Source organism: Muscardinus avellanarius (assembly GCF_963383645.1).
Source record: "Muscardinus avellanarius genome assembly, chromosome: 13".
In the NCBI taxonomy this organism is placed as follows: Eukaryota; Metazoa; Chordata; class Mammalia; order Rodentia; family Gliridae; genus Muscardinus; species Muscardinus avellanarius.
Window position 1 is genome coordinate 33,334,989 of NC_137799.1, and position 12,744 is coordinate 33,347,732.

Genomic DNA, 12,744 nt, shown 5'->3' on the forward strand with positions numbered 1-12,744 from the left:
GACTTAATCAATAATCAAGCATTTTCTTGGGAAACTACTTGATGATTGCCGTCAAAAATACAATGATGAGTTAAAATAGACATGATTGCAGCTTACTGAGCATTTCCAGTTCAGTGAAGAAGCTAAGAGTCTGGATACTAATCAAATGATAACATAACTAGATCTAAAACTTCATCTGTCTGTATACTATGAGGACTTACGAAAGAAGAATCTGGTCTACACAATAAATTACTAACCTGAGAGAAGAAGAATAAATGGGTGAAGAAATATGAAGAAATACTGACGACATGAATCAACTGGACAAATGGGTATAGAGTGCCTGCCAGGTGACAGCCGTCACAGCAGGGAAGCATGACACACAAAGGAATGAAAGTTGGTCTGTAAGCTAGGGAAAGTATCATGGGCAGAATTTTGCTACTCGATATCAGTGAGAATGTTTCATTATTTTAACTATCTGAACTTGTGTCTTAGTCTATAAAATAAGAAAATCAGGCTGGACATGATGGCGCACACTTGTAATCCCGCACTTGGGAGGTGGAGACAGGAGGATCACGCTGGTTCTAAGCCAGCCTCGCTGGTTTAAGAGACCCTGTTTCCAAAAAAAATACAAAATAGGCCTGGGAGTGTAGCCCAGAGGTAGAAGGGTTTCCAAGAACCCCAGTACCACAAATAAATAAATAAATAAATAAATAAATAAATAAATAAATAAATAAATAAATGTAAATAAAAAATAAAATAAAATAAGAAAATCACACCTGAATGTTTTTGATCAGACTATCTGGGTTCAAATCCCAGGTGCAACATACCTTGGATAAATGACAAACTTCCTAAACTTCAGTTCCTCCATCTGAAAAAGGAAGATAGTGAAAACAGTAGGTTTCTTGAGTAGATCAGAGGAGATAATTCATGAAAAATATGAAATATTGCTTAAACAATTACCTAGACTGCATAGCTTATATGTACAAGGTGCTCTATTAGTACAGATAAATAAGCAGTTAATTACTTTTGTTATCACTCTGCATAGGAGAGCAAAGTAGATAAGACTTAAGACTTCACATAGAAAAGCTCAATGTAGCTGGTGGTGTTGCATGCTTGTAACCCCAACATTTGGGAGGCGGAGACAGGAGGATCACGGTTTGAGAACAGCCTCTGCAACTCAGTGAGACACTGTTTCACAATAAAGAATAAAAAATAGGGCTGAGGGTTTAGCTCAGAGGTAGAGCACCCCTGGGTTCTATCCCCAGCACTGCAAAATAATTTAAAAAAAAGATAAGAAAAAAATCTCAATGTAGAGCTTAAAAAAATGAATACTTGTTGGTCAGATGAAATGCTGATGAATTTGCTTTGCTCAAGCCAAAGGGCAGCAATGTGCTTCTGTGAGAACTGCCAGGGGGTTAGAGGCTCAAGGAGACTTTTAAGAAAATGGTGATGAGTTCCTTCTAGTAAATATCTTCTCTTCAGTTAGTGCCACAAACTGGAAGGCAGGATGATGGGACGGAAGATCATAAGGGCTTTGAAATAAGACAGACTTGGATTCTAATCCAATCCTGACTGCTTCCAGTTGTATGATTGCATGCCAATTATGTCACTTCTCTGAGCTTCTTTTTTTGTTTATTTTTTATATTTTTATTGGTGCAATGTAATTATACACCATAGTAAGATTTGGAGTAATAGAAACATGCATGCACACATCACTTAGTGTATTTCTCTCTATTAAGTATACTGATGTTTAAAAGGAAGTAGCAATGGTTCCTCCTACGAAGCCATTATGAGGATTAAACAAGATAATGTCCATAAAGTGCCAACTTCCACGTTTGGCACATAACATATACTCAGTAAATGTTAGCTGTTATGATTACTGTATGTTTCTGCCCCATGAAAATTACACTGGCATACGTTAGAATTTGTTCAGTGGGTGAAGTTATTACACTAAATATGAGAGTATTCCATATTACCTCCTCAACAGTGGGGTATCCAAAGAAATATCATGGCTGACAAAATGATCAGAGTTCCTATGACAGTGATTACAGGAAGTCTTTTCTACTTGAAAACATGATGAATGTTTCTGTATACCATCCCAATATTAAAAATACACCTATAATATCAACACCAGAAGGACAACAATTGCTAATATCTTAATGTATTTTCTTTCCAGGTATGTATGCATGTTTGTGTGTATGGATTCATCTGTGATATTTATGGGTAATCAGAGTATTTAAATAAATATATACATATTTAATTTTTGTTATGACATATAAAAACTTGTTCTTATTTTTCATAAAGCATTTGCCTTGTTTTACTAAGTACACTTTACAAACATGATTTATAAGTTACATTCTATAAGGATGTCTTATATAGTTTATTAAACTATTGTCATGTTGTTAGACCTTTAGTATGTGTGGCAAAACAAATTTATCTTTAAATATAAGGTATCTGTTACCATGTTCAGTGAGTTCCTAATCTTTGGAGGTTATAAGTGACTTGAAAACCTAATTATTTAAATAATAAACTCTCCTGCATAAAAGGAAATTGCAAATAAATTTACATCGATATTGTCTATGTTGTCAGAATGTTTATAAACTCCATGAGGCCCATTCATGGATTCCTTATCCCCAGGGCTTCAATCAAAACCAAAGATATAAAACATGTCAATAGGAAGCAGAACAAAAACCATGCAAAGATATTACAACAATTTTAGAGAAGTACAGTCTCTAAAATACTGTTGATTACAGGATATTTATCATTTTCACAATATGGTACAATCTTAGTTTGTTCTTATATTTGAAATGGTGCAAGTTTTAGATTCCCTATCAGTGGTTCTCTACAACTTTCATTGAGTAGTATTTCACGTGATGGCTCCTTTTTATCCTTAGTGATGTGAAGGCTCCGCAGGACACCCCAGGCACCAACTCTCCTAACAGCAAGGTCTTGTATCCTGCGGACCCATGATACTAAGTGTATTCCTGCTACTCCTCCCTTCTAGTGCCCTTAATTGCAGTACACACCATCTTTAGAGGAAATATACAGCATGACTCTGCTTTGGAAGATACTGTTAATTAAAGGAATGAGAACCTGGGCGCGGTGGCTCACGCTTGTAATCCCCACGCTTGGGAGGCGGAGACAGGAGGATCGCGCAGGTTCGAAGCCAGCTGCGCTGGCGTAAGAGACCCTGTTTCAAAAATATAAAATAGGTCTGGGAGTGTAGCTCGGAGGTAGAAGGGCTTCCAGGAACCCCAGTACTACCAAAAAAAAAAAAAGGAATGAGAACGTTTCATCATACCAAAAAAAAATAAACTTAACCCACTTCACATATATTTTAACATAAAGACTGATAAACATAAAAGAGACATTCACAACATTGGATCTGGTGTATTATCACCCCAGCAAACAATATTTTAACTTGATCTCTTCATAGTTCTAACCAATAAGGATTATAATCTTTAATTTATTATCTTAATTATATACTTTAATATGTACTATACAACATGAAGGTGATCCAACATGCCAATTTGCACAGTTTACAAAGAATTCTAAGAGGTTTACAACATAAAGGAAAAAATTTTTTGTACTTTTAGTTTGTGGGTTCTCATCTGTTTGCTTCTGAAGATAGAATAATTACCAATGTGAAAGCCAGGCATGGACAAAGATGTGGCTTTGCCTGCACATTTCTATGGCATATTTATGTCTCTGTGTGCTTTTAAAATGGTCTAAATAATCTCTAGGTTCCAAAGAATGATAGAAAAGGAAAACCTTAAAGATAATTCTAAGAGTAATTTCTGTGAATGCCATTTCTTTTTCTCCCTTATAGCTGCATCATCCTTCCCAAGGATTTCGCTTTGGGACTGTCCGAGAAAGCAGTGCTGAAGATTATGTGCGCCAAAGCTTTCCCGAGATGCATGAGTATATGAGAAGGTACAATGTACCAGCTACCCCCGATGGAGTGCAGTATCTAAAGTGAGTATCAACCTCCTAGATCCTAAATATTCTCCATGAAAGAGAGTTATTTTTCAATTTTGTTTTATAAATGATAGCTATCAGCTATCATATAGGTATATCATATAGCTATAACTATACCCACTATGAGCCGGGAATGGCTGCACATGCCTGTAATTCCCAGTGCTTGGGAGGCTGGAGGATCACAGGTTCAAAGCCAACCTCAGCAATTTAGTAAGGCTCTCAGCAACTTAGTGAGACTGTGTTTTAAAATGAAAAACAGACCTGGGATATATCTCAAAGATAGAACACCCCTGGGTTCAATCCCCAATATCACATGATAGAGATGACAGATAGATAGATAGATTGATTGATTGATTGATTTGCTGATTGATTTCAATAATAACTCATGCTGTATGAGGTCCGGGAGGCAGTATAGCAATATGGATTTATGTACACTTAATTATGTGACCTAGAATACCAGTTACCAAGTTGGCAGTAGCTTTTCTGAAGAGTCAATAGAATCATTAGTATAGCAGATGGTGGGGGAAACAAATGTTAGCCCAACATTACTTGAGAAAACAATAGTGTTGGAATTATCAAACACACATGGAATGTAGCCAGAGGATAATGTGTTCCAAAGCAGCCCTTTCCTTCACAGTGAATCTCTAAACCTATAGAATTCCTACTTTTACCATGAAGAAATAGATTTTTATCTTTAAAGATTTCCTGTGGAAAAGAAATGAGATAGAAGGCAGTGATTCTCATTTCTGCATCCTTCTGATCAGAATTTATGGGAAGCAATCAAAGGCAATCACATTACCATGGCAGATTATCCGAGCCTGTAATTCACTGCAGCCAAATGCAAAGAAGGTCGGTGGGTGCAGTTTTATGTTTCTCTAGTCTGCCTGGGAAAGGTAATAATGGCTCCCAATGAACACCACTGCATGGCAGTGAGATGTCCCCTCCCTCCTTCCTGATGGAGTAGAACATCCAAACATCCAAACTCTATAATAACTGCTCAGCACAAGAAAACTAGTTTGTGCATAATCAGTGACAACAACCTCCCAAATGGACAGCAGGTCCTGTCACCTCAAATTTTTCTTTTTTTTTTTCTTTTCTGCAGTACTAGGGATGGAACCCAGGAACGTTCTACCTTTGAGCTACAAACCCAGCCCTTTTTTATTCTTTATTTTGAAACAGGGTCTCACTGAGTTACAAAGGGCCTCACTCAGTAGCTGAGGCTGTCCATGAACCACGATTCTCCTGTCTCAGCCTCCCAAATGCTGGGATTACAAGTGTGCACCACCAGGCCCAGCTTCAAATTCTTTTTTTAAGAAAGAGAGGAAATAAAGAAAGGATTTTATGGTACACAGGGGCTTGGTGTTTCTTAAGAGTTCTAGTAATAGGCCTCTTAAACAATTTTATGGACTTTTAACTAGAGCTTGGAGAGGAAGCCATGTGCTCTTAAATTTGCAAACCTATACATGAAGTTTAAGTACCATAAAACGGCACTTTTAATTTTGCAAAAACATCAAAAAATTAGAGTACCTCTCTGATACAGAGTTTAGAGCTCCAATGTCTCCCAGATTCTTCTCTCTACTCCCTCCTTGAGACCAATGTATGGTTGAGAGAAAGAATAAGATGTCAGGGAGATAGTAATGCTCCCAGCTGAACAATAATGTCTGATAACCTGGGCTCTGCTGGCAGTGAGCCTAGGACGAGATGAACCACTGCTGCAGCTCCCAACTGTTCTGCTCCACTTTGCATTCATTTATTCCCCTGTCTTTACCTGAGAAGCCTCTCCTGCCCACCTTTGGCCCCACCCTAACCTGGAGTGAAGCAACCACTAGAAAAATAGGTACGACAGAAAAGGCCCAAAAGAAGTAAAGTGTCTATGGTAATACAGCTAACAAAAGCAAAGTCCAGACAGAACCAGGTCTCTGTAATCCAACCACTGCTGAGGCTGGTTTGGAAACCATAAGTGAGTAGGTCCTTGATGTTCAAAGAATAGTCCATGTCCCAGCCACATATTACTACCTGTGTTCCAGTTAGTATCTGAGGACAAGTTAGAAATGCAGAAATGTCAGGCCCCATCCCAAACAACCCTATGGCATCAGAATCTGCATTTTAAAAAGGTCCTCAGGTAATGAATTTGACTACATTGTCTATGTGCATGTGCAAATATGTAATAATGAATTGGAGTATTATGTTTAATCATAATACTTCAACAGAAAAAAATTCTGATTAGAAATAAACAAAACAAACAAAGAAGCTCCCCAGGTGATTTCCTGATTAATATAAAATAGGAATATAGTCATAGCCTAGCATTATTAATGCCTTCTCACTTCTTCTCTCTGAGCCTCGTCTCTCCACATTTGACCTAGTCACTTTGATGCTCACAGTCCCCACATTACCCCCTGGCATTCCTAAGCTCTGACCTACAGGAAGAAACACCCAGTCATCTCTGAAAGACAGGTTCTTCTGTGTAAACCTGTTCTCTCCCTTCAAAATTCTCCTGGGTTTATACCTGTTTCCATAGGGTCCTGATTCCTAAGGCGACAGTTCCATAATAAGCTAAGCCCTATTGAGATGTTCATTTTTAATACTAAAATATGATTTTGTGGTGTGTAGTATGTATTTTAAGTGAATGTTCAAAAAATAGCATGATTCTACAGCAGGAGAAACAATTGGAGGCCCTGCCAACAACATGGGTGATTCAACCTGTCTAGAAGCTGCTTATACCTGGATCACTCCCAGCCGCTTCCTCACCAGTGACTAAGGGTCCCACGGGAGTCTGTGGCTGATTGCTTCCTGCCTTCCTAAGCAATAGAAATCTATTATGCCTAACTGCACTCCCCAGTCTAAAATCAAGAGTAGCTATTTAAGGATACCGAGGACACTGGGCCTCAGGAATGACTGGATCAAAAACAGAATTGAATTTCAATGTTTTTCTCTCATATTGCTACCACAAATATTTGTAGACTTATTAGTAAATGGTGATTTGTTGCAATGCATAGTACATGTTGCTCCCTCAGGGTACATTCTACTGCCATAGTGGCAGTCAAACTCTGATTGAAGAATCATGTCAGCTGAGAGTTTGATTTTATTGCCAAGATTCCTTTAAGTTTCCTTATTAATTCTTAAGGGTCAATTTGCATGCCCAACCTTTTTTCTTCCTCTTCTTCAGTTTTAGTAGTACTAAAAGGATTGAACCCAGAGGTCCTCTACATCTGAGTTATACTCCCATCCCTATTTTAATTTTTATTTTGAAACAGGGCCTCGCTAAGTTACTGAAGCTGCCCGCAAAACTGCAATCTTCCTGCCTCGGCCTCCCAAGTACTGGGATTACAAGCATGCGCCACCATGTCCAGCTATCCAACCCTTTTAGAAGCTTCCTACTGCTATGGCTATGGGAGATGTTTTCATTTTGGTTGAAGTTCAACACGGGGATTGTCATAACTTAGATCCAATACCCCTGGGAAAGAGATGCCTTTTGCATCGTCTATTTCACTTCCTGAAAGATGAAGGAAAGAAAGCAATGGTAATTGAACCAAAAGTTGACATTAACCCATTATGTGTCCATCTATGTAAAGATGTGTTTCCTGACAGGTATCTAAAGATGTCTTTCTTTCTCTTTTAAATATTTGCGGAACCCTAGCCAAATTCTCCTCTGCACTGAATTTGAATGGCCACATTCCTGGTGCTAAGAGAGAAAAGATTGAGATCAGATGGAATAGGGAAGACTTGTTTTCTTTGCAAATCTCTTTAGACAACTCTGTGAGTTTAACAGCCTCTCTTAAATGGATGTGTGTCCTACACTTTTCTAAAAACTATTTGAAGTGTCTGAAAACAAAGAAGTCACCTAGACAGTTCCCTTTAATGCCCCCCCCTTCCTTTTCCTCTTTATAAGTAGAAGCTCAGCCTATTCTGGGTTATGGCCTTCATCTGGGCCATTTCTGTTCAAAAAATGTGAAGACTTTCACAAAGGATGTCCAAGGTACATGACTGGCAATTTAAGTCTATTGCTGATTCATCAATACAACTCAGGGGTACCTACCTTAAATTATTAATTCATGAACTATATACTGGTATGGGAGTAAGCCATGTGTCTCTGGAGATGTCTTAATAAATTAGGCCACTGAGATCCATCACATAAGCTTCCTCTTCCATTTTTTGAATGTTATCCCATGGACTTAAAGAGATCATAACTTCCTTTTTCAAAGAAGGCTAGATCTCTTCTAAGTACATCCCTAATATCTACTCCTAAGAATAAAATAATGCCTGATCTTTGAAGAATATGATATTGACTGTGACAGAGGAAAAACTGAAACTTCAACATTTGATTGAAGAGACCACCTGGCCCCAAGACTTGCTAAGCTTTGTCACCTGGATCAAAATACTTCAACGCCGAGCCCCTCTTTCCTCATTGGTTATGTCACAAGCTGTATGAGTGATAAAATGCATGGAAGACAATGAATACAACACCTATCACAAGTTGATGTGGCAATATAGAGGAATTAATCTTCTCTCTGAACCTTTCTATTTAGTTTGGAGTCACTCTGGCTTTGTTGTTAAGTTTCAAAATTATGGAAGAGACCTGGTAGATAAACCCAAAGAGAAGAAATCATTCCCCTTTTTAAGAATACCTGCTTCTCCTAATCTGTACTCCACAGGTCAGCAAGATACCCATACAGCTGAGTGGGCAGCCTGCAAGCTTGTGCTTCCCTTAGTGTCCAGATTTCTGTCCCCTAAACAAAAGCCAACTGTCAGGCTTAGTGTTTCCTGACCATTAATGAATCATTTTCACTTTTCTTCTCTTGGTCTTAAATACAGGAATGATCCAGAGAAACTAGACGCCTTCATCATGGACAAAGCCCTCCTGGATTACGAAGTGTCAATAGATGCTGACTGTAAGCTTCTCACGGTGGGGAAGCCGTTTGCCATTGAAGGTATTAATCAGTCATTCCTGATTCACTTTTACTCAGGATGTGCTCAGTTTGCTAACCTAGCAAGTCACAAATGCCAAAGTCAGAGGCAAAGAGCCATTTGTCTTCTCTTGCTTTCATTTTCAACTCATAAGCACTTAGCTATTAAGTTGCTGAAGTTAGGAATTTGTTTTTCACCAACTCAACAAACATTTATTCATGCAGTTGTTAGGGGGAAAAAAGTAATTGTTTCCCAAGTGTATTGGTTCAAATATCTGGGAGTGTTTGTAATGAAGATACAGTTTTAATTTAATCTGCATTTGGGGTTCACTGATATTTTTTGTTTTTCTGGGATTTTGTTGTTGTTATTGTTGTTTTGTGTTGCTGTGGGTTAAACATAAAGTGTTCTACAAGCTAAGCAAGCCCTATTTCACTGTGCTGCATCCTTAACCTTCTAATATATGTTTTGAATGGCAAAATACTATAATAAATCTGATAACAAAAAGTCTAGAATGATCACATTCTATGACTGAAAGAGCCCCAATACTGATCTAATCCAATCTATGTGTTGGACAAGAAAGTCCAAGGATATTTTATCACATATTCATAATCCTAAAAATGAAAATATTGGGATTAAAATCCACATCTCATGGCCACTAGTTGGAAAATAAATAGGAAAAAAATCCCACTCCATATTTTAGTACCCTTTAGTGTCCTAAACAAAAACCTTGTCTGGGGCCCCCAGTTTTGCTCTTTTTCCCACTGGCAGCAATTTTTGCTTCCAATTAGATCAACCAATCCATCAAACTTCAGAACCAAAGAAGGATTGCTTTGTCAGTAGCTTCTTTCATTCTGAGTGACAGTTGATATATGGAGCTGATAGTTTGAACCAGCAAATTTCACATCTCCCAATTCCCAGCTTCCCCTCTCTGACAGTACATGCTAGCTCTCAAGACAGCCATCTCACTTGTCAGAAAACACTTTGGCTTGAAACAATCCCATGGGGGTGCCCATGTCCTATTTCTAGAAACCTGTGTCTTGCTGTATGTTAAGTAGGGTATCAAAACTATTTTTTTTTGTAGTACTGGGGTTTCTGGAAACCCTTCTACCTCGGGCTAAACTCCCAGACCTGTTTTTATATTTTTTATTCGGAAACAGGGTCTCTTAAGCCAGCACAGCTGGCTTCGCACCTTCACCATCCTCCCGTCTCCACCTCCCAAGTGCGGGGATTACAAGTGTGCGCCCCCACGCCTGGCAATAAAGACTATTCTGATTCTCGTATCCTAAATTCCCAACCATAGCTGGTCTCTGTCTGCCCTAAACACATCAGCAAAATCTCCATTTTTCAATCTTTGCTTTTGTGATGAATGAGAACATAACAGCTATGCTGTTCCTTTGACCCTTCTCCTAGGACAAATCAGAATCCTATCCAGGCAAAATTACTCCCACCTGAACCAGAGGTGGGACTCAGGAAGAGAATGGTAGTGGCCTTCTCAAGACTATAATCTAACATAGCAAAGGCATGAGAGAGAGAGAGATGTACAAAGGATAAGAAACCAAAATAATATTCAGTATATTCACGGTATACTCCCATTTTAATATAACAATGGAAAAATTCCTATTTTTGTGGCAGCTTGGAATATGGAAGGGATGTAATATTTTATTTCTGTCCTAAATGCAGTTAGTAATTGAGTTTCCTCCTACCATAGTAGCTACTAATGATGAATAATTTCTAGGGGGCATAAGAACAAGGGGCTTCATTTTCTACCTTTGTCTTCTGGGAGCAACCCTGTCTTGTCTAAAGGCAGAGGTAAGATGGCTTGTTTGCCTCTGCTGGACCCCAGTGCCAGCTGCCACACAATAAACTCCCCACTGGTTCCCTGGTTGCATTTCCATCTGTGCTCCTGAGACTTAGTATCTTGCAGTTCTTAACATCTCTAGACACCGCATTGTTCTCCAAGAGAATAAACAAAGTGGCACATGGAAGAGGTCTCCCTACAAGACAGAAGAACATATGCAGATCTGAATTGATGACATTAGCATCATTATTGATTTGGACTCAGAATCAATGGGGTGCAAATAACAAAACTTAATTCAATACTGTCAACAAGATTCCAAAACAAGATTCAAAAAACAAAACCTGGAAATGTACAAAGGGAAGATGTGTGTAAGTTACAACAGAAAGAAGAAAGAATCATAAAGACTTGTAAAAGTCTTGATTGCTAACTTTTTTTTGAAGATTTAAAGAAGTTTATTAAAAGTATAGAAATACAGAAAATAGAAATACAGCCCCATGCCAGAGTGGCATGGAGGGGTGACTCGAATGAACACACCCAATTGCTAACTTTTAAAAATGCTAATCTCAAGGATTTTTTTTTGTGTGTGTGTGTGGTACTGGGGTTCTTGGAAGCCCTTCTACCTCCATGCTACACTCCCAGACCTATTTTTTATATTTTTATTTAGAAACAGGGTCTCTTAAGCTAGAGCGGCTGGCTTAGAACCTGCGCCATCCTCCTGTCTCCGCCTCTCAAACTCAGGGATTACAAGCGGGCGCTGCCACGCCCGGCTCAAGAATTTTTAAAGAACTATTTCCCAATGAAATTTTTTTCAAATATTATATGCACTCCTTTAGCAACACTCAAGTTTTTGAACTCATTAAAGTACAAGCTTTATTATGCAGTTAGACTGTATAAGTGTAAAAATATAATCAGAACAATATATGACAAATGCTTGCCCACTTAGCTTACAGGGATGTTTTATATACCTAACTATAGCCTTTCCCATAGTCCAGCACAATGCTAGGCAAATAACAATTATGTATTAAATAATATGCTACTAATTATATTGCTCATTAGTTAAAATTTGAACTAAGCTAACTTACTAATGTAGTTAATCAAAAGCATCCTAGGAGTTTGCACACACTTTCTCAGATGTTTAAATAATTTCAACAACTGTGGAGGAAAAACAGAATCCATTGATTTCTTCACCCAGAATGTACATTCACTCAATACAGTACTCGTATCACAGTAATTCAGTGTGACTACTACAATTTTCTGAATGTTTTCATCTGCCCTGAAATTCATATGTTAACACATAATCTACAATGTGGTGTTACTAGAAATTGGGGTTTGGGGGAGGATTAAATCATGAGTGTTCCATCTTTATAAAGCAGGCTTAGCATTCTTATAATGTAGGCCCATGGGAGCTCATGCACCCTTTCTACCATGTAAGGAAACTGCTATAAGTCACCTATAAACAAGAAATCAGGTCCTCACCAGACACTGAATCTGGTGACACCTTGATCCAGACTTCCAAATCTCTAAAACTTTCAGAAATAAAGATCTGATGTTTATAAGCTACCCAGTCTTTGGTATTTTGTTATAACAGCTCAAACAGACTAAGATAACTACTAAGTACCCTTCCCAACTTCACACTTCTTTAGTTTTAAATAGTAAAAGTAAGGCTAATAAGAGATTGTGATTCCACATTGAGTCTGAACCCCATTCATGAGTACTATTTGTTACTAAAGAATGCACCATAGGATAAATCAAAACTATCAACAAGTAAAGAGCATGAGACAAGTCTTCAGTCAAATTAAATACCATATACCAGAACCACCAAGACTTATTATGTGCTGGGGGGAAAATAAAGTGTTAAGATAAATGAAAACACAAATGTATACATTTGAGAACTTGACAATGTAACTGCACAGTGATGATTTGTGACCTTTCTGCCAAAGATCTTTGACAGGTTTTGAAGCTGTTTTTTTTTTACCTGCTTTCAAATGATTATTTAATATAGTGCTTGAAACATTAGCTCTGGAATCTGGGGCCTTGGATTAAAATAGAATTGCTGCCACTAATTGGAAAATTTCTTAATCTGT

At 38.1% G+C, this 12,744-nt stretch overlaps 1 protein-coding gene across 1 annotated transcript in view; it reads left to right on the forward strand.

Moving 5' to 3' along the window:
• The window catches only part of GRIN3A (glutamate ionotropic receptor NMDA type subunit 3A), a gene marked incomplete at both ends in the record, with an annotated part of 172,011 nt that overhangs the window by 113,587 nt on the left and 45,680 nt on the right, over positions 1–12,744 (forward strand). The window contains 2 exons of the mRNA XM_080709309.1: positions 3,809–3,954; positions 8,770–8,885. Of these exons, the coding sequence (XP_080565435.1) occupies positions 3,809–3,954; positions 8,770–8,885 (262 nt within the window). The remainder of the gene's footprint in view (positions 1–3,808; positions 3,955–8,769; positions 8,886–12,744) is intronic.